Source organism: Oratosquilla oratoria, chromosome 3 (genome assembly GCF_046742065.1).
Source record: "Oratosquilla oratoria isolate Oo_2021 chromosome 3, ASM4674206v1, whole genome shotgun sequence".
Classification (NCBI taxonomy): Eukaryota; Metazoa; Arthropoda; class Malacostraca; order Stomatopoda; family Squillidae; genus Oratosquilla; species Oratosquilla oratoria.
Window position 1 is genome coordinate 85,579,056 of NC_134779.1, and position 24,133 is coordinate 85,603,188.

The 24,133-nt window shown below is 37.4% G+C and overlaps 1 protein-coding gene across 5 annotated transcripts in view; it reads left to right on the forward strand.

Moving 5' to 3' along the window:
* Positions 1–24,133, forward strand: part of LOC143024170 (putative fatty acyl-CoA reductase CG5065) — a 510,045-nt gene that overhangs the window by 294,456 nt on the left and 191,456 nt on the right. For all 5 annotated transcript variants that reach the window (XM_076182987.1, XM_076182982.1, XM_076182983.1 and 2 more), the window contains one exon: positions 21,464–21,573. In XM_076182987.1, coding sequence (XP_076039102.1) covers positions 21,464–21,573 — 110 coding nt within the window. The remainder of the gene's footprint in view (positions 1–21,463; positions 21,574–24,133) is intronic.

The following is a 24,133-nucleotide window of genomic DNA, read 5'->3' on the forward strand; positions in this document are numbered from 1 at the left end:
ATCAATAGATCGAGTAAGTTTCCATGTCTTATGGGCTCTTTTACTTGCTGAACTAAATAATTGTCACCGAGAAAATCTATCAAGCGACTACCTATATGGCCATGTTCAAGGATCACCCAATAAATGTCAGTAAAATTGAAATCTCCCAACTCCCTTTCTACCCCTGTTTTCCTTCCCATTTCGTTTCTCACTCTATCCAGCCTAGTAACACCCTATCATACTTCTCAGGCACCCCATCTCAAACACATTCAAACTACTCTCTTCCTCTCTTATGTTCCATATTTCTGCCCCATATAGTGCTGTCGGCACAATCACTCCTTCATACAGTCTCCTCTTAGCATCCATTCCCAAATGTATATTTGTCATTACACTTTTAAATCATCCAAAGAATTTAGTTGCTTCTCTCAATCTACATTCTACCTTCACCTCCACTCCTTCCTTTCCCGCCACATTCGCACCCAAGTATCTAAAACTATTTCTCCCTTAATACTCACTTCCAATCTGCAGCCACTTTCTCCCCTTGTACATTTCATCACCTTACATTTACCCACATTTATCTTCAAATTCCTTCTTTCGAATACCTTCCCAAACTCTGTTATTAATTTCCTTAATCCTTCCTCTGATCCTGCTACAAGCGCAGTGTCGTCAGGAAACAACAACTGGCTTATCTCCCACTTTTCTCCAATCCCTGACCCACTAATCTTGGATTTACCTCTCGCACCACCCCATCCATGTATAAATTGAACAGCCAGGGTGACATAACACATCCCTGACGAAGTCCGACCTTTACCTCAAACTACTCACTCTCTCCATTTCTTATTCAAACACAAGGTCCACTACTCTCGTAAAAACTCTTGACTGCTCTTAAAAGCTTTCCTCCTATCCCATATATCTGCAATACCTCCCACAATGCCTTCCTGTCTACCTTGTCATAAGCCATTTCTAGATCCATAAACGCCCAAAAAACATCCTTACCTTCGCTAAAGCCTCACATATATGTCTTACCACAAAAATCTGATCCACACAACCCCTACCTGTCCTAAACCCACACTGTTCCTCACCAATTATTCCCTCTCTTCCTCTCCTAATTCCCTCAACCAAGACCCTCCCATAAACCTTCCCAACTACACTTAACAAACTGATCCATCTGAAACTACCACACTCACATTTGCCCCCTTTTCCTTTGTATAGTGGAATTATACAGTCCTCCGCCACTCTACCCTCTCTTAAACAAACATTAACTAACCTCACCAGCCAGTCCACCATAACTGTACCTCATTTTTTAGACATTCTCTATGACACCCATCCAACCCTTACCTGCTCTCATCATCTTAACAACTGCCTTCACCTCATTTTTCTTTATTTCTCTTCCATTCTTCTCACTCATCACTGTCAATTTCTTAGCGCTTCCCACTGCAAATACCTTTCCCTCCTTATTCTCCTTCACATTTAGCAACTCCCTAAAATACTCTGCCCATCTTCCTCTTACTGCCTTCTCTTCCATTATCATCTCTCCATCTGCACCTTTTACCTTTTCTTCTTTACTTGATTCGCCTCTTCTTCCTCTCTTAATTTCTTTCCAAAACATCTTTGTATTACTTTAAAAATTTGCTGTCATACACTTACCTCATTTTACATCTGTTCTCCTCTTTGTTTCCTTTATCTTATGCTTTACTTCTCTTTTCTTTGTGCCTCTCATATGATTCTCTCGTCCTGTTTTGCAACCAATCTGTGAAAGCTCGCTTCTTCTCTTTTACAAACTTCCTTGGTTCATCATCACACCACTCACTACCCTTCCTTCTATTTCCTCCCGTCTTCTTTATTCCACACACCATCTTTTCACACCTTGTGACTCCTTTCTTGAACCATCCCCATTCCTCCTTCACTCATAGTTCTACTCTATCCTTCACTCCCTGCCACTCCTCTCGCAGTTTCTTCTTTTATTTCTTCTCCTTTTCTTTCGCATTTAAGCAGTTTACTTTAATCACCTCCCTACCTGCTGTCTTTCTCTATCTATCTTCCACTCACAACTTACCTTCCACCAAAAAATTATCTGATATTCCCCCACTCTCTCCCATTCTGTCTTTCTTCATCTATCCTCCACTCTCAACATACTTTCCACCAAAAAATGATCTGATATTCCTCCACGTTCTCCCTTTAGAACATGTACATCCTTAACTCTTCCTACTATACTCCTGGTTATCACTATATAGTCCATTAACGCTCTATCTACCACCCTTCTATCCACTACCTTCTTCCATGTGTACTTATGCTTGACTTTCTTCCTAAACACTGTATTTGCTATTATCAACTCTGTAGACACATGTCCACCATAAACTCTCCACTACGTTTTTTTTTTCCTGGAACTCCAGACTTACCAGCCATTCCGTTTATAAGTTCATTTCCTACCCTAGCATTAAAGTCTCCCAATACCACTACATTGACATTTATCCGTAAACCCTGTATGCACTCATTTAAATCCATCCAAAAACCTCCCTTTCCTCTACACTCTTCTTACTACCAGGCCCATATGCACTTACAAAAACCCACATCTCCTTTCCCAGTTTCAACTTCATCCACATTAACCTTGAAGAAACCTTCTTCCACTCCACTACACGCTTACCTATCTCTTTACTTACTAGTGTAGCCACCCCTTCTCTCCCTCGTCCTCTTTTCACTCCTGAGATCCTCTCAACTACATTCCCAAACTCAAACTCGCCCCTCCTTTTCAGCTTAGTTTCACTCAAAGCTAACACATTCATCTTTCTTCTTACAAACATACTGCCTATCGCTTCCTCTTTATTCTCATCTGTACCACACCCACGCACATTAAAAGGACCAAACTTTTGGGTACATGTTGGAAAACTCCCAGACCCTCTTATGCCTTTACTTTTTTAGGAATGTCCCCCATGGGGCTACAGGGAGATGGGTTCCTCGTCCTATCCCCATCCCGTTTTTGTCGTCTCATACGACTGAAGTGGAAAGACTTGGTGGCAGTATTCTTAACTCCCACCAAAGCGTTAGATGAAATGAGAAAATGAATATTCAGAGTGGAGAAATGGTACAGGACAGTAACAAGAGTGGGGGGAGAGCATGATGGAAGGAAAGTCGCAGTATGATAAAGTGTTATCATTTCTCTATGAATAGAGATTTCTGTACCACAGACAAAAATGATGCGTGGCTCACGTTCCGTAGGGGCGCCCCATATAGACCCTAATGTATCAGGTGCATGCTACTTAGAAGCTTTTAACTCAACAATAACATGCAACCAACACACACACATACACACACACACACACACACACACACACACACACACACACACACACACACACACACACACACACACACACACACACACACACAAACACACACACACACACACACGCACGCTTACACACACACACTTACAAAATGCAAACTAGGAAAACTTCTTAAATGAAGAAACCACGATGGAAGAAAAATAGAACATATTAAAAATATATATGTAATGAGGGAATAGACAAGTACGTACCAAAGAAGAAAGAAGAACGGGTGTACATAAAGTGCTGGTACAACAAAAAAATGTAATGAGGCTAAACATAGAAGAGACGAAGCCTGGAAAAGATGGAAAAAAAAAATAAAGAGCGAGTGGAAAATATACATCAAACTAAGAAATGAATATGTAAAAATACGCAGGGAAGAAAAGAGAAAATATGAAAAGGACATAATAGAAAAATGCAAGGACCAATCTAAACTATTCTACAGGTATGTGAATGACAAACTAAAAGAGAAACATGAAATAGTGAAACTGCGTGAGGAAAATAATGACTATATAGATGATGTAGAAATGGCTAAAATTATGAACAAACATTTTAAGTTTATATTCACAATTGAAAGTTCACAAAAATTGGGAGGAAGGACAGCGAGAAAGATCCCCCCAATGAAAAAAAATAACTGTGACACAAAATGAAATAAGGGACCAAATAAAAAGATCTTGACGTCAGAAAATCACACGCGCCGGCTGGAATTTTGAATTGGATATTAAAAGAATACATAGAGGAACTAACGAACAAAATACACAAGATAATTGATTTCTCACTCATGGAAAAGTACCACAAAATTGGAAAAATGCAAATATTGTACCAATATACAAAGGATGGAGCAAGGAAAATCCAACTAACTGTAGACCGGTCTCCCTTACAAAGACAATAACAAAAATGTGTGAAAAAGTTATCAAAAGTAAATGAATTAAACATTTGGAAGATTATGATATGCTAAATCCAAAACAGTTTGAATTTAGACGTGGAAGATCATGTGCCACAAACTTGATTTACTTTTACTCTAGACTAATAGAAATAATGCAAAAAAGGGACGGATGGGCAGATTGTACCTTCTTAGATCTACAAAAAGCATTTGATAAAGTACCACACGAAAAGCTATCAAGAAAAATTGAAATAATAGGTGGAGTACAAGGAAAGTTATTGAAATGGATGGTAGATTTCTTGAACGGGAGAAAAATGAGGGTGGTACTTAGAGACAAGAACTCGACCTGGAAAGAAATGATAAATGGAGTCCCACAAGGTTCTGTATTGGCTCCGATAATGTTTGTCATAAATATAAATGACATGGATAAAGGTGTGGAATGTTACATGAACTTCTTTGCAGGTGATGCGAAACTACTAAGAGAGTAAGTACAGAGGAAGATTGTAAATCACTACAAAAAAAGACCTGGATAAGGTTTGGGAATGGAGTCAAAAGTGTGAAGTGAACTTAAACATAAAAAAATGTAGTATAGTGGAGTTTGGAAGGAGTAAAAATAGAATATGGGGACAATATAAAATTGGTTCAAAGGAAGTTAAAAAAGCTAACTCGGAAAGGGACCTAGGAGTAACTATCAGCAATGACATGGCACCAGACAAACAAGACAAACACATCAATGAAATAGTCTGAGAAACCTTCCATTTACTAAGATCAATGAAAGTGGCCTTTGACTACTTGGATGAAGAAATGGCAAAGAAAAGATTAGTTACATTGATAAGACCAAGATTGGAGTACGCTGCGACACTATGGACACCCAGTACTAAAATGAATATAAAGAAATTAGAAACAATTTAAAGAGCAACGACAAAGATGGCACCAACAATCTCCAAACTGACATACGAACGAAGACTTTCCAAAATCGATCTACCAACCGTGGAACAAAGAAGAGAAAGAGGAGATCTACTGACCATCTACAGAATTATGAAAAGGATGGAAGTCCTCGATAGAGATGATTTACTACAATGGGATAAAAAAAAAAAGAAGAGGATATATTCAAACACACACACACACACACACACACACACACACACACACACACACACACACACACACACACACACACACACACACACACACACACACACACACACACAAACACAAACACACACCTCGTGGCGCAGTGTTTAGAACATACCTCGTGGCACAGTGGTTAGAATTCCCGGCTGCCAATACGGCGGTCCGGGTTTTGAATCCCGCCCAGGGCTGAAATAATTTCAGTGTCGGTGCGCTGCGAGTTGTTACTCCAACTTGTGGGTGGGGAGTTGGGGATGTGTCTGCGTGTAAGGTCACAGCATTAGCCATAGATCGGTCATATATGACTCTAAGCTCTCTTCCGAGAGGAAAATAGCTGTCGATCACGAGTCCAACACGTGATCCAAGACAATAGTGAATCACATACACACACACATACTCTCGTGGGCGGAGAGTTGGGTGTGTGTGTGCGTGTAAGGTCACAGTATTACCCATAGGTCGGTCATACGAGCTCTGAGCTCTCATCCGGGAGGTTAATAACTGTCAATCACGAGTCCAACACGTGAATCACACACACACACACACACACACACACACACACACACACACACACACACACACACACACACACACACACACGAACCTTTTCGATGTTGGGATTCAGGTTCGGAAGGGCTGCGACTGTGAAAAAACCTGTGACGTCACTTACCGAAATTCGTTGTGGTTGTGCACTACACTGTTGGTCTTGTATCGTAGGTGCACATGCGGAGGCACTGTGACGGCCAGGAAGAGAAACACAAACATGTGGGTTTCCATGTCATTCCGTTTTCTCTTAGCAGGATCCCTCTCTCTCTCTCTCTCTCTCTCTCTCTCTCTCTCTCTCTCTCTCTCTCTCTCTCTCTCTCTCTCTCTCTCTCTCTCTCTCTCTCTCTCTCTCTCTCTCTCTCTCTCTCTCTCTCTCTCTCTCTCTCTCTCTCTCTCTCTCTCTCTCTCTCTCTCTCTCTCTCTCTCTCTCTCTCTCTCTCTCTGGGGATGTCACGGAAAGGATTTTGCGATATATAACTTCCGCCTCTGGTCCGTAGGGGTGTCACCAGTTATTTAGATTAACGGCTGCGTTTAATTACGAGACAGCCTCTTGATCTTGAATCCCTCCTCTCACCTGAATAAAATCGTCTGGCGACTGACTGAACAAAACGCATAATACACATCTCCATCGTACCGTGCGTATGTATACGTGTGTGTACATTCGTGTGTACATGTTATTCGCCATTGTCTCGAGCCATCGACTGGTGATCGCCAGCTGTCACCCTCCCGGATGAGAGCACATATAATCCGATCCCTGGGTAGTGTTATAACATTACATACACTAGACATTTGCTTAAAGGAGATAGAAACGGCTTGTCACATGAATAGACACATCTCACATCGTGAATTGGGCGCGATCCCGTTGCTTACGTGGGTCCTTGTGTGCGTACATACCATATATGCCAGTTTACGTGCAGACGTGCATGCATGTGTGCGTATGTACGTACCAGCGTACGTGCAGGCGTGCGTACATGCGTACATGAGTATGCATGTAGTACGTGTCAGCGTGCGTACGTACGTATGTGCGTGTATTCTGTTGGTATAGGGGAACCAGTTGTAGAAAGACAAAGCAGAACCAGGTCAAGGTGCTTCGCTCGATCTCCTTCTCGGCCCCCTTCCTCCTTACCCCATCTCCTCCCCCTCCCCCTCCCCCCACCACCTCAACATTCTCTTCAGCAATGGGGGAAGGGGAGAAGGGGAGTGTGTGGGCAGGTGGGTAAGGCACTCATATCGGGTGGCAGTGGACTTGGTGGTGGTTGTAGTGGTGGTAGTGGGAATGGTGGTGATAGTGATAGTGGTGGTGGTGGTAATGGTGGTGGTAGTAATGATGGTGATAATGGTGGTGGTAGTAACTGTGGTAATGGATAGTGGTGGCAGTTAAGCTGGGATAAAATGGTGGAACGATGCGGCAAGAGTCCTTTTGTTCTATACCAGAGCGAAGTCAAGTTGATAGGTAACACAAATCATATATAATGAATGAATACATAATGAAAAGAGATAAATGAATGAATATACAGATAGACATGAATAAATGAATGATTATATATATATATATATATATATATATATATATATATATATATATATATATACATATTTATATAAACGAATAAAATAGATAATCAAATAAACAAGAAACTATATAGAAAAAATAATTAATGTCTAAAAAGAAAATAAAGAATCGAAGACGATGATGAGCATTTCACCTTACTATAGTTTTGTGTGAAATAGCTTACACATTCCTCCCATCTGAATGAAATAGTTTCTCGACAGTGAAGAAACCTGAAAAGTTGTCACGGAGATGAAAGGGTTGTTGGACCACGTGTTGCCTCTTGATGACTGCCACTAACAATCCCAGCACATACGGCAAAAGTGGTGGCTGCTCCATCCGCAGCTGCTGAGTGCCTCTTGGTAACACTCGTGAAGGATCTTGTTCTGGCGTTGCGTCGTTGTTTTCGTTTCTGGAGGGTGGGGTGGAGACATGTACTCGTACTCTGTGGACCCAGTGGCCATGACTAGAATCGGGTGACCTGATGGGACGAGGGGCGGGGGTTTGCTTCGGGATCTAGGCGCCAAGGTCTTGGGGGGTACCCTATGACCCTGAACGACATTAATTAACATGACGCGTGCGCGCGCACACACACACACACACACACACACACACACACACACACACACACACACACACACACACACACACACACACACACACATACACACACACACTCGATGGCGTATTGGTAGCGATCGCGGCCGCCACTACGACGATCCGAGCTCGAATCCCGCCCAATACTGAAATAATTTCAATATCGCTGCGCTGCGAATCATTACTCCAACTCTCGTGAGCGGGGTGTTAGGGTGTGTGTGCATGTGAGGTCACAGCATTACCCATAGATCGGTCATATATGAGCTCTGAGCTCTCCTCCGGGAGGGTAGTAGCTGTCGATCACGAGTCCAACACGTGATCCAAGACCATGGTAAATTACACACAGAAAGTAGCGTTACCGGTCGTTTCAACCTTAAAAGGCTGTGTGCACACCAAGATGTTCTTTTATCCCAAGAAAAAGGGTTTCTGTGTGTCTGAGACTATGATACGCTGTTTATGAAACAATGATGCCATGTCTGTGAAACATTGTTACTGTGTTTCTGAAATAATACGGCAGTATTTTTTTAAACTGTCACTGCCTGTGTTGCTGTGTTTCTGAAACAAGTCAACTGTGTACTGGAAGCAATGTAGCCGTGTCTGTGAAATAATGTTGCTGTGTCTCGTGAAGAAAATGTTGCCGTGTCTGTGAAACAATATTGTTTCTCTGAAACAATGTTGTTGTGCCTGTGAAACAATGTTGCTGTGTCTTGAAGGTCTGAAACAGTGCTGCTACGTCTCTGAAACATTGTTGTCGTGTGTGTGAAATAATGTTACTGTGTCTTTGAGAAAATGCTGCGGTACCTTCCAAACGGCGCTGCCATGTTTGTGAAATGATATGTCTTTGAATGTCTTGCTATGTCTGTGATAAAGTGTTGTCATGTGTCTGAATCAATGTTACCATATCTTAGAAACACTGTTGCCATGTCTGTGAAACAATGTTGCCGTGTGTGTGAAACAATGGTGCAGTATCTCATGAGGTGTTTGTGAAACATTGTTGCCATTTTTTGTGAAGCAGTGCTGCTGTGTCTGTGATACAGGGTGCCGTGTCTTTGAAATGATGTTGTGTCCGAAACAATATCGGTGTGTTTGTGAATCAGTGTCCCTGTGTCTGAAACAATTTTGCTGTATCTGTCATACAGTGTTGCTGTGTCTCTGAGACAATGCTGTTGTGCCTGACAATTAGTGTTGTGTCTCTAAAACGTTTATGTAGTGTTTGTGAAAAAATGTTGCTGTGTCTGTACAATATCGATGCGATGTCTGTGAAGCAGTGTTGTCTCTTAAACAGTGATACGATATATTTGAAACAATGTTGCAGTGTCTCTGAAACATTGATGCAATGTATGTGAAACAATGTTTCTGTACCTTTGCAACATGGATGCGATGGCTGTGAAATAATGTTGTGTCTTTGAAACATGATGCAGTGTCTTTGAAACAATAATGTTTCAGTGTTTCTGAAACAATATTCCCATGTTTCTTAAGAAAAAAAATCTCCTGTTTTCTCGTGTTAGGCAGAATGAACTGAGTGAAGTGGGTGAGATTATTTGTTCATCTAGGTTCGAACATGTTAGGTCAAGTTGACATTTTTAACTAAATTAGATTAGTGTGGGTTAACATTTCGTATTTCATCGACAAACAGGTAGTGACGTTGATCATGTAGGTCAACTACCAACATGTTTTACGAGAGAGAGAGAGAGAGAGAGAGAGAGAGAGAGAGAGAGAATATACATAGTCCTTGAAATACTCTTAGTGGTGATAGTAAAAGAAGTTGGTGACTGGGTAGTTAAAACAGAAAAAAAGAAAGTGTTGTAATACTTCTCTTCTTGGGGGATGCCACTGTGGTGAATAGAATGATCTGGCGACACCCGGTGGGTGCCTAAGGAAAGAGGGAAACTAGTATATGAAATGGATTATTATTGTTATTATCAGTATTATTATCATTGTTATTGATGTTGTTATTGTTATTAATATTATCATAATCATTATTGAAATAATTATTATCATTATTATTGCTATTATTATCAATATTATTACTATCATTACAAAGGATTACAAAGGCGGAGCATGCCAACAGGAGACCTTTTGGTCCATATCTAGTCGGATGCGAAAAAGAAATTATAATTATAAATGAATAAATGAATGAATAAATAAAAGCTATAATAATGTAAGTAATAAATAGAATACATAAATAAATGCATAGGTATAGTTAAATAATAAACAAACAGGTAAATAGTAAATAATAGTAAATTGATATAAAACGAATAATAAATGAGAATCAAGCAAATAACAATAAACAGACAAATGATAACAAAACAAATAAACAAAAAATATAAAATAAATTATATTCATTACAGCATCTTACTTAGGTATTTGTCTAAATGATTCTTAAAGCTAAGAACTGAACTACATTGCAATGCCTCTGCAGGAAGTTTGTTCCATTCATACAATACACGGTTGGCGAAGTTGTTTCTACTCACTTCCAAATTAAATCTATTTCCAGACAGTTTAAGACCATTGTTTCTTGTCTTATTCTCATTCAGTGTGAAAAAGTTGTCACTTTTGATGTCAATTCCCTTTAGAATCTTAAAGACCTGTATCAAGTCACCTCTGAGTCTACGCTTTTTTAGGGAAAAACAGATTCATATGTTTTAGTCGATTTACGTACGATTTGTTTTTTATATTTGGAATCAGTTTTGTGGCTCGCCGTTGCACTTTTTCTAATTTGTCAATGTCTTTAATGAGATTCGGTGACCATACGGAAACAGTATATTCCAAATGTGGACGAACTAACGATTTATATAGCTTGTTAATGAGTGATGGACTTTTGAACTCAAAAGATCGTGCAATCAGTCCTAGAATGTTATTTGCTTTTTCTGAGGCTGAAATACACTGCTTAGATGATTTGAGATCGTTACTGATAATTACGCCGAAATCCTATTCACCATCCACTTTTGTTAACGAATTTCCAAATAACTTGTAATCGTTCTTAATGTTATTTTTACTTGTGTGCATTACCTTGCATTTACTTGTGTTAAATATCATTAGCCACTTTTCAGACCATTGCTGTAATTTATCAAAATCTTCTCGAATATCTAATATGTTTAAGTGATCATTTGCCATTCCCTGGTGTTTTGTTAACTTTGAGTGTCTCTACACACCTTTTAATTTTCTCTTTTGTTGTTATTATTATTGATATTGTTACTACTATTATTATTATTGATATTAGTATTTCTATTATTATCACTATTTTCATTGTTTTCGTTATTGTCATTATTGTTGTTGTTGTTGTTGTTATTATTATTATTATTATTATTATTATCATTATTATTATTATTATTATTATTGTTGTTGTTGTTGTTGTTGTTGTTATCATCATCATCATCATCATCATCATCATCATCATCATCGTCATCATCATCATCATTCGGAAAAGCCTGTAGAGCAGGTAAGGGATAGGGCAAGAGATAGATGTGAGTGGAGAATGGTTATGAATGAATGAATGAGGAAATAAGGCGGCCCGAAGGGATTTCTTCTTGTCTGCTCTGTATATTTCTCAAATGGAATAGGAGAGGAGGTGAGGGGGGGGGGGTCGCCATATAATGAAGCAGTAAGGGTAGAGCAGTCTCGGCTCTCGGACCCTCCTGCTGTGGAGATGCTGTGTCCTACTGTCTTGCCTCCGACCTGAGCAGTGTGCCGGGGGACAAGGATGACCCTTTATCCACGAGCAGCTAAGATGGGAGAGGGCAACGAATGGATTACAAAGGATTACAAAGGCGGAGCATGCCGACAGGAGACCTTTTGGTCCATATCTAGGTCGGATGCGAAAAAAAAAAATCATATTAATAATAAAACAATAAATAAAAACTATAATAATGTAAATAACAAATAAAATACATAAATAAATGCATAGGTATAGTTAAATAATAAACAAACAGGTAAATAGTAAATAATAATAAATTGACATATAACTAATAATAAATGAAAATCAGACAGACAAATGATAACAAAACAAAAACAAATAATATAAGATAAATTATAATCATTACAGCATCTTACTTAGGTATTTATCTAAATGATTCTTAAAGCTTCGAACTGAACTACATTGTACTACCTGTGCAGGAAGTTTATTCCATTAATTAACTACACGGTTGGCAAAGTTGTTTCTACCTACTTCCAAATTGAATCTATTTCCAGACAGTTTGAGACGATTGTTTCTTGTCTTATTCTCATTCATTGTGAAAGATTTGTCACTTTTGATGTTGTCAATTCCCTTTAAAATCTTAAAGACCTGTATCAAGTCACCTCTGAGTCTACGCTTTTTTAGGGAAAACAGATTCATATGTTTTAGTCGATTTTCGTATGATTTATTTTTGATATTTGGAATCAGTTTTGTGGCTCGCCGTTGTACTTTTTCCAATCTGTCAATGTCTTTAATGAGATTCGGTGACCATACGGAAACAGCATATTCCAAATGTGGACGAACTAACGATTTATATAGCTTGTTAATGAGTGATGGACTTTTGAAATCAAAAGATTGCGCAATCAGTCCCAGAATCTTATTTGCTTTCTCAGAGGCTGAAATACACTGCTTGGATGATTTGAGGTCGTTACTGATAAGTACGCCGAGATCTTTTTCACTATCCACTTTTGTTAACGAATTTCCAAATAACTTGTAATCGTACTTACTGTTATTTTTACCTATGTGCATTACCTTGCATTTACTTGTGTTAAATATAATTAGCCACTTTTCAGACCATTGCTGTAATTTATCTAAATCATCTTGAACATCTAATTGGTTTGAGTGATCATTTGCCACTCCGCACAGTTTTGTATCATCAGCAAATTTGGAAACAGTAGATTTTAGTCCATGGTCTATATCATTTATATATACTATGAATAGAAGTGGCCCAAGAACGGAACCCTGAGGAACTCCACTTGCAACACTTTTCCATCCAGAAGTTTTTCCATTTAAAACAACTCTCTGTTTTCGACCATTCAACCAATTACTAGTCCAACCTAATAGGCTACCACTTATTCCATGCAAAGCTAATTTAGTAAGTAGTCTTTCGTGTGGGACGGCATCCAAAGCTTTTGCAAAGTCTAGATATATTAAATCTATATTGTTTCTTTTGTCATAATTCGAGATAACTGTGTTGTAGAATTCGAGTAAGTTAGTCACGCAAGAACGTTTCCGTCTGAAACCATGCTGGCTATCATTTATCAAACGGTTGCTTTCTAAATGATGTTCGATAGCATCTCTGATGATAGTTTCCATTATTTTTCCTACGATTGAAGTCAAACTTATAGGCCTATAGTTATTTGGTTTCTTTTTGTCACCTTTTCTTAATATGGGAGTAACGTTAGCTAGCTTCCATTCTCTTGGGACATCTCCGGATATGATGGATTTCTTGAAAATAATTTCTAATGGAAGAACAATCTCATTTTTCAATTCCTTTAAGATTCTTGGATGCCAACCGTCAGGCCCTGGTGTTTTATTAACTTTAAATTTGTCTATACACCTTTTAATTTTTTCTTTTGTTATATTTACCGTAGTGAGTAAGTTTACCCCAGACTTTTCACAGGTTTCAGTTTGGAATTCACTTTGAGGTGTTTCGTTTACGAATACCGAGCTAAAATAATTGTTTAAGATATTACACATTCCTTCATTTGAATATTCAAGTTGACCGTCAGCAGATAATAGTGGACCAATGTGATTCCTAACAACCTTTTTATCTCTAATGTAACTATAGAATTCTTTTGGATTCTCTTTGGATTTATCAGCGATGTTGATTTCGTATTGTCGTTTTCTTTTTCTTATTGTCTTTTTTAAATCTCTCTGTATTGATACATAACTTTCATAGTCATTAGATGCACCCGAGCACTTATATTTCTTATAAGCCTGTCTCTCTTTAGCAATACTTTTTTCAGTTTCTTTGTCGAGCCACTTTGGGCGAGCCTGATTTGGGGGACGTCTTAGGGATGGGTGGAGGATGGGGCTGTGCTTTGACTTGGCCACCCCCATTACACAAGAACATAAGAATAAAGGAGGCTGCAAGAGACCATAAGGCCTACACTAGGCAGCTCCGTATCCATCACCACCTGTTATCCCCATCCATAAAGTTGTCTAATCGTTTTTTAAAACAACTGATAGTTTCAGCGCTTACTACATGGTTACTAAGTTTATTCCATTCATCGGTCACCCTATTAGTAAACCAATTCTTTCCTATTTCCTTCTTAAATCTAAATTTGTCCAGTTTATAACCATTACTGCGAGTCCTGCCCTGTTGTTTTATCATGATGACTTTGTTTGCATCACCCTTGTTATAACCTTTGATCCACTTGAACACTTCTATTAGATCACCTCGCACTCTGCGTCTTTCTTGCCTAAGCCTCTCTTCGTAAGGCAAATTTCTGAGTCCATGTATCATTTTGGTCATTCTTCTCTGTACTGATTCTAGTGAATTTATGTCCATTCTGTAGGACGGGAGACCAAAACTGTACCGCATAGTCAAAGATGGGCCTAACTATCGCTAGATAGAGGTTAATAATTACCTCTGCACTTCTATTCGTAACCGTCCTAGCAATGAAACCTAATGCGCTGTTAGCTTTATTTCTGGCGTTAATGCACTGCTTCCTGGTTTTAAGGTCCGGATTCACCAGAACTCCCAAGTCCCTCTCGCACTCAGATTTTTCTAAAAACGTGTTATCTAAGCTGTATCTATTTTCGGGGTTGTGTAGCCCTATGTTTAACACGCTACACTTAGAGATATTGAAGTTCATTTGCCATTTCACCGACCATGTTAACAATTTATTAAGATCATCCTTCAGAATCTCTGCGTCGTCTCCTGACCTAATTAGGCGTCCTATTTTAGTGTCGTCCGCAAACTTACTAACATCACTATTTATTCCATCGTCTAAGTAGTTTATGTACATAATGAACAACAAGGGACCCAAAACCAAGCCCTGAGGGACCCTGCTAGTAACATTGTCCCACCTAGATTTTATTCCATTTATGGTGACCCACTGTTTTCTGTTATTAATCCAAGCTCTGATCCATTCTAATACTTTTCCTCCTATGCCATGGGCTTTGATTTTATTTAGTAGTCTCTGGTGTGGCACCTTGTCGAACGTAATTATCATTGTTATCTGACGCCTTATATACTTTAGTGTAAAAGGATAGAAGATTAGTCACACATGACTTTCCCCTGGAGAAACTATGCTGTGAATCACGAATTGAATTATGTCCTTCGATGTGTTCTCTAAGTCTATTTACTATTATTGATTCGTCATCATTATTGATAATAATAATAATGATAATAATAATAGTATTATTATTATTATTTTATTATTATTATTATTATTATTAATAATAATAATAATAATAATATCATCATCATCATTATTATTATTATTATTTTTATTATAATTAATAGTAGTAGTAGTATCATCATCATCATCATTATTATGATAGGGGTTACTTGGCTGGATAGATTGAGAAACGAGGTGAGGAGAACTGGGATGGAAAGGGAGTTAGAAAATAGGGTTGATGAAAGAGCACTGGGATGGTTTGGACACATGGAAAGAATGAGTGAAAAAAAAAAATAGTAAAAGAGGTGTGGAAGGCAGAGGTAGAAGGAGTGAACATGAGGGGGCGACCAAGGATGAGATGGATGGATGGGGTAAAAGGGGCATTGGGATAGAAAAGGGATGGGAGAAGAAAGTAGGGGTGAATGGAGAATGGTTGTGTATGAATGATGCTGTGATGTATGAAAGGGAGTGGGGTGAGGGAGTATGTGTGAAAAATTAAATTGACGCAGCCCGAAGGCGTTTCCCCCCGTCTTCTCCTTTTCTGCATGAGGGGACGGAGAGGGGGGTCGCCGATTAAAGGAAGCGACCTTGCTGTGAATGTGGTGTGTCTTGTTACACTGCTTCTGACCCAAGGCAGTGGGCTATATGCAGGGATGACCCGTCATCCAGGAGGAGCCAATATAAGAGGGAGGGAGGGGAGCGAATGGGAGTAGGGTATGTGGGGATGGAATGGGTGGGAGTGGTTTTTATGCCTATTTTTTTGCTACCTCCCTTGTAAAGGCTTTGGTATACGTATTATTATTACTACTATTAGTATCATTACTATTATTATTGTAATTATTATTATTACTATTATTATTATTGTTATTGTTATTGTTATTATATTATTGTTATCATTATTATTATTGCTATTATTATTATTGATATTATTATTATTGTTATTATTAACATTACTATGATTTTTATTATCATTATTATTATTATTGTTGTCCTTATTATTAGTATTGTTATTATCATTACTATTTTAATATCCTCATTATTCTAATAGTTATTTCTACTAGTTCCGTTTGTAATTATTGATGGTGATATGAAAACGTGGTAGTGATGGCATTGGTATGCTCGTGTCGTTGAAGAGCTTTAGGAAATGCCGTTGGGTTGATACCTTCTTTTTGCCTGGATACCAATGAAGGCGAAAAATGAGGTCAGTCGGTGTTGTGCGTCGCCGGCCTTTCTGCCATTTAGCTCGTCTAGCCGATTCAAGTGTGACTACGAGTATGTACCGACATATAATATGTTCATTCATTTGTTCATTCATGTTTTTGTTTATCCTTTTCTTTAATGCCATTTTATTTTATTTTGTCTCAATTAATTTGACATATTTTTGTATTTTTTCTTATTTAGTTGTCTTGATTTTCTGTTTATTGGTTTAGTTATTGTTCCGTAAGACTTTTACTTGTTGGGTTTATTGTGAGTTATTGAGTTGAAGTATATTTCTTCATTTATTGATCTATTCATGTTTTATTTACATGTATTTGTCTATATATTTTTTCATTTATTTGTCTATATATTATTCTATATATTATGTCCATATATCATGTCTATATGTTATTATACATTTAGTTTTTATACTCTGTGTATTGAAGTAACTGCGTATCTATTGTTTTTATTTCACTTGTTTATGTGTTTATATATTTATATTTTCTTTTTGATAGAGAGAGAAAGAGATAAAGAAAGAGAGGGAGATTTTCTCTGGTGCGCGCCCAAACTGAATAAAGTAGCCATATCTAATGTAATGAAGAATGTACCGGATTGTAAGACGTCATTTATTTAAACTATTCTTAACGTGTTCAGTCACAGCCACATCAAAGTATGTAAGTGTCATCCGTTCGAGACATGGTCAAGGCTTCAATAGTCGAGTGTGGAGCCAAGAAACTTAAAAGGAACACGAAAAAAATGTATAAAGGTCACTACTGAGGTTAGCCCCTTACGTGCCGAGCGGCGCTCTCCCTTTCATTCCTCCTACAGACAGGCGATTTCATTCAATTATGTGGTACTCCCTCCCCCTCTTCGGGCGCAGTAATTGAAAAATGTTGACAGTTTGCTGACGTTGGCGCCCGCCATAATTCCTTGAGCGAAGGAAATGTTCATGCCCACGGGATGATGATGATGTAAAACGCACATTTTTTTTTTTTTTTTTTTTTTTTTTTTTTTTTTTTTTTTGTGTGTGTGCTCTTGACGACTCAACAAATAATATTTCTAAGCAGGCCAGGGACAGGTCCAAAGCCATGATAAAGCAAACGGTTACATGTGTGTGTGCATATATATATATATATATATATATATACATATATATATATATACAGTATATATATATATATACATATATATATATATATATATATATATATATATGTGTGTGTGTGTGTATTTACCTAGTTGTATTTTACGGGAAGGGGAGCTATGCTCGTGGAGTCCCGTCTTCATATCTCATTTTATCTAAACTATTTTTAAATTCATGTATTGTTTTTGCACACACCACTTTCTCATCTAATTTGTTCCAACTGTCTATTACTCTGTGAGGAAAGCTGTTCTTTTTCAGATCTCTTCTATAGCTGTCTTTTTTTATTTTCTTTCCGTGTCCTCTTGTATTTCTATCATCCCATTTTATCAGATTCTCTCTATCAGTAATTTCTATGCCTTTCATGATTCTGTAAATAGCTATCAAATCTCCTCTCTCTCTTCTTTGCTCTAGTGTCCGTAGTTCAAGTTTTGCTAGTCTCTCTTCATATGATAGTTTTGAGAGTGTTGGTGCCAATTTTGTAATTGCTCTTTGTATTCTTTCAAGTTTTTTTTATACATTTTTTTGTACTTGGTGACCATATCGTTGCTGCATATTCCAATCTTGGTCTTATCAGGGTGATTAGGATTTTCTTCACCATTTCTTCATCCAGGTATGTAAATGCCACTTTGATTGTTCTTATTAAATTATAAGTTTCTCCAAAAATCTTATTTATATGTTTCTCAGGTGACATATTATTCATAACAATGACTCCCAGGTCCTTCTCATTTTCTACTTTTTTTTATTCCTTCTCCCAATTTATATGATCCTGTTATTCTGTTTTTGCTTTTTCCAAATTCCATTGAACTCCATCTCCCACTTCCTACTCCATTCCCATACTTTATTTAGATCACTCTGTAGTGACTCACAATCTTCTTCCGTGTTCACTTTTTTATAGTTTTGCATCATCTGCAAAGAAGCTCATATAACTTTCAATTTCTTCATCCATATCATTAATATATATAGCAAACATTATTGGGGCCAGAACTGTTCCTTGTGGAACACCGCTTATTACTTCATCCCATTTTGAGTGTTTGTCTTTTATCACTACTCTCATTTTTCTTCCTTGCAAAAAGTCTTCCATCCATTTAAGCAGTTTGCCCTGTATTCCTCCTTCAGTTTCTAATTTCTTAAGCAACTTCTTATGTGGTACTTTGTCAAAAGCTTTTTTTAGGTCTAGAAATGCACAATCAGCCCATCCATCTTTCTTGTATTATATCTATTAGCCTTGAATAGAAACATATTAAATTGGTAATGCATGATCATCCTTGTCTGAATCCAAATTGCCTTGGATTTAGCACGTTTTTTTTTTCTAAATACTTTACCCATCTACTTTTGATAATTCTTTCACCAATTTTTGCTATTGTACTTGTTAGAGAGACTGGTCTATAGTTGATAGGGTCCTCTTTATTTCCCCCTTTATATATAGGTGCTATATTTGCTTTTTTCCAATCTTCTGGAACTTTTCCTTCTTTCAAGGAACTGTTTATTAGGCTATGTACTTTGTCTGCCATTCTTTCAAAATCCAGTTTGCTATTTCATCTGGTCCATGCGATTTTCTGACATCAAGATTACTCAAGTGTTTCATTATTTCATTCTTTGTTACTTCTATTTCTTTCATAGGAGGGACTTTCTCTTTCCATTCGATCTCTTCAGGTTGTATGTTCTCCCTTGTAAACACTGATTTAAAATGCTTGTTCATAATTTCCACCATTTCTATTTCCTCTGTGTATTCAACTCCTCCTTGTCTCAATTTCTCCAAATCTTGTTTGTTTTTCAGTTTGTTGTTTACAAATCTGTAAAATAGTTTTGGTTGATCTTTACACTTTTCTATGACATCTTTTTCATATTTTCTCTTTTCCTCTCTGCACGCTTGTACATATTCATTTCTATAACAAGTATATATTTTCCATTTTTCAGGTCTTTTGTCTTTCTTCAATTTGGTCCAAGCTCTGTCTCTTTTGTCTTTTAACTCCCTACAACTTTTGTTGTACCAGCACTTTACATATTCTTTTTCTTGTTTTTGTCTTGGGACATACTTTTCCACTCCTTTTTTATAATTTTTTGTCAGGAACATAAGTCTACCCCCTTGCTTTGTCTCTCTGTTTCTAATCCAATAATTATATGCATCATGTCCTAAACTGTTGAGTGGTAATGGAACCTTTAATTTCGTCTCTACAATTCCCATTATGTCCGGTTCTTTTTCCTTCAGATAATCATTCAGCTCATTCGATCCTGTCATTAATCCATCTATATTTGTGTAAGACACTCTTAGTTTTCTGCCACTTCCATTGTGTTCTCTGTTTCCCTTTTGTTTTTCTCTTTTTATATTGTTCACTTGCTTCTAGTTTCCCTGTTTTTGTTAAAATATTCTTTGCCGTCGTTTAGGACCTGAATTTAATCTCAATTGGTCTGGTGTTATCTGTATTATACTTTCCGAGTCTATACATCTCTTCAATTTGTTTCATGATTTCATGTTCATCTTCCTGAACTAATTATAGTAACCTGCTTACTTTTTCATTTTCCTCATTGATTCTTGAAGTTCTATCTAGGTTATGTTTCTCTTCCATTCCTAATATAATTATACATTTGTTTTTATCTGCTAAGTCTCTTACTATATTCTCCTTCTGTTTCATCACATTCATAACTGAGTCTTCAGTTTGTTCTTTCATTTGTTGTTTAATTATGTCAGTAAATGCAACTTTACTGTTTTCCTGGATTTTTTCCAACCCTGTGCTTCTTTTGCTATGGCCTCTTTGTTGTCTTTATTATTCCTCTTTAATTATTCATTCTCCTCTTTTACTTCTTTTAACTGTCTTTTTAATTCTTCTATTTCATTAGTTAAATTTTTGTTCGCCTTCTCTAGTTCTTCCAATTTTTCAACTCTTTGCGCAATTTTGGCTACGTTACGAACCTGTTTTCCCAATGTTCGGCCATCTTATCAAGTTTCTCCTCTAGTCTTACCAATCGGAGGAGGTTGGTATCCCCCCCACCCTCTTTAAATCCTTGGAAACTACTATCATCACCTTCCACTGTGCTGCTCTTATCTATACTTGTAATCTTTACATTTTTGTTGATCCCGTCGTCACCAAAATCATTATTGCCGGTCTGCCTCTTGTTTACAAGACGCCTGTCCTCCTGGACCATGTCCCTCTCTTCCTCATTTACCTCCATTTCCCTCAATAATCCCTTCCCTTCTCTTTCTCTATCACTCCCCCACTACTCCACGAGCACTCCCCTTCCCTATAAATACAATAAGGCACTTCCTGGACGTTGAGAGCCACGTAGATTTTCCTTTTCCTTCGGTACACCAATTCTTGCCGTCCATTCGACGAAAGTGTCTGTGTATTTACCTAGTTGTATTTTACGGGAAGGGGAGCTATGCTCGTGGTGTCCCGTCTTCATATCTCATTTTATCTAAACTATTTTTAAATTCATGTATTGTTTTTGCACACACCACTTTCTCATCTAACTTGTTCCAACTGTCCATTACTCTGTGAGGAAAGCTGTTCTTTTTCAGATCTCTTCTATAGCTGTCTTTCTTGATTTTCTTCCCGTGTCCTCTTGTATTTCTATCATCCCATTTTATCAGATTCTCTCTGTCAATAATTTGTGTGCCTTTCATGATTCTGTGTGTGTGTGTGTATTTGTATTATCAGAGGTTGAGTCACAATGATTTTTTTTTAACTTTAAAAGTTGTTTAATTGTTAATTTGTGTGATTATGTTATCTGTGAATGTCTATTTATTAATTTGTTTGTTTGCCTAATTACTTATTCGCCTATGACATGTACTTATAAATCTAATTATTTTGCAGGCTGATCGGATCCCGTCCCAATACGTACACGTTCACCAAGGCCCTAGCGGAGCATGTGCTGGTCAAGGAGGCGGGCACACTCCCAGTCGCCATCGTCAGACCCTCCATAGGTATTCTCATTTTGTCACCGATAACAAGCCTTTCTATCCTTTCTTCATCCTCTTTCTTTTACTCTTTATATGTATGTGTATATACGAGGGGGCTTCAAAAAGTTTGTGGAAAAAGGAGAGTATGAAAAAAAGGTTCCAGTTATGATGTTTATTTGTCAACATATGCTCCATTAAGGTCAATACACTTCTGTAAATGTTGATCCCAGCCTTTAAGTTCGTCTGAGTAAAAGTGAGGATCATGTGATCTGAGCCATGTCTTAGCAGCTCTTTTTACATCTTCAACTGATGGAAAATTGATACCTGTCAGTTATTATTTTTTTTTCTAAGTTTGGAAACAAAAAGAAGTTGGATGGGGCTAAATCTGGGCTGTAAGGGGGGATGTTGGATGATTTCCCATCAAAATTCATGTAGCACAGCTCTTGTCTGCTGAGCAGTGTGAGTGGGTGCATTGTCGTGGTGGAAGAGGACATGTTGATGCAGATTTCCAGGGCATTTTTCTGAATTTTTTTTGGACAGTTTTCTCAAAATGCATTCATAATAAACAACTTTAATTGTTTTCTTGTTCTCAAGGAGGTCAACCAGCAAAATCCCTTCTGTATCCCAGAAGACAGTGGCCATGACCTTTTCACTTGAACCCTTGGATATTGTTCAAAATTTCCATTGAAAGATCTACCCTTGTTTGTTGCTGATCTGGGTGCAACAATCTAGGGACCCATCGAGTGGAAAGTATGCTTAGCCCCAAACTCTCCACCAGAATTGTGTGTGCAGAACCCACGGAGATGTTAGTGTGTGTCCTATACTGATTCAGTGGTTATTCATCTATCCTTTTCAATCATGTCGCTAACAACATTGATGGCCTGCCACTGCGGGGCTCATCTTCAATTTCGTTTCTTCCACTTCTAATCCAACTTATCCATTTGTAGGTTGTTGATTTCTTTGGGGCATTGTCACCATAAACTTGCTTCAGATTGTCAATGATTTGTCTATTCTCCCAACCGAGTTTCACCATGAATTTAATGTTTCTCCTGGCCTTGATTTTGGTGGATTCCATGTTGCTTGAATGGTGCCTGACTTTCCAACTAGCATCAATGTGCTATTACCTGCATTTATGGGTTCATATTTGAACTCGTTATAACACATTGGTACAAAATTGTTCATGTGCATTGAAATTAAATTCCTTACATATAGTTTTTAGTCATGGACTTTTTCAACAAACTTTTTGAAGCCCCCTTGTGTGTATATATACATATATATATATATACATATATATATATATATATATATATATATATATATATATATATATACATATACATATGTGCATATATATATATATATATATACATATATATATATATATATATATATATATATATATATATATATATATATATATATATATATATGTATTTACCTAGTTGTATTTACCTAGTTGTATTTTACGGGAAGGGGAGCTATGCTCGTAGGGTCCCGTCTTCATTTCTCATTTTATCTAAACAATTTTTAAATTCATGTATTGTTTTTGCACACACCACTTTCTCATCTAACTTGTTCCAACTGTCTATTACTCTGTGTGGAAAGCTGTTCTTTTTCAAATCTCTTCTATAGCTGTCTTTTTTTATTTTCTTTCCGTGTCCTCTTGTATTTCTGTCATCCCATTTTATCAGATTCTCTCTATCAGTAATTTCTATGCCTTTCATGATTCTGTAAATAGCTATCAAATCTCCTCTCTCTCTTCTTTGCTCTAGTGTCTGTAGTTCAAGTTTTTCTAGTCTCTCTTCATATGATAGTTTTGAGAGTGTTGGTGCCAATTTTGTAATTGCTCTTTGTATTCTTTCAAGGTTTTTTATACATTTTTTTGTATTTGGTGACCATATCGTTGCTGCATATTCCAATTTTGGTCTTATCAGGGTGATTAGGATTTTCTTCACCATTTCTTCATCCAGGTATGTGAATGCAACTTTGATTGTTCTTATTAAATTATAAGTTTCTCCAAAAATCATATTTATATGTTTCTCAGGTGACATATTATTCATAACAATGACTCCCAGGTCCTTCTCATTTTCTACTTTTTTTATTCCTTCTTCTCCCAATTTATATGATCCTGTTATTCTGTATTTGCTTTTTCCAAATTCCATTATACTACACTTTTTTGTATTGAACTCCATCTCCCACTTCTTACTCCATTCCTGTACTTTATTTAGATCTCTCTGTAGTGATTCACAATCTTCTTCTGTTTTCACTCTTTTCAGTAGTTTTGCATCATCTGCAAAAAAGCTCATATAGCTTTCAATTCCTTCGTCCATATCATTAATATATATAGCAAACATTATTGGGGCCAGAACTGTTCCTTGCGGAACACCGTTTATTACTTCATCCCATTTTGAGTGTTGGTCTCTTATCACTACTCTCATTTTTCTTTCTTGCAAAAAGTCTTCCATCCAATTTAGCAGTTTGCCCTGTATTCCTGCTTCAGTTTCTAATTTCTTAAGCAACTTTTTATGTGGTACTTTGTCAAAAGCTTTCTTTAGGTCTAGAAATGCACAGTCAGCCCATCCAT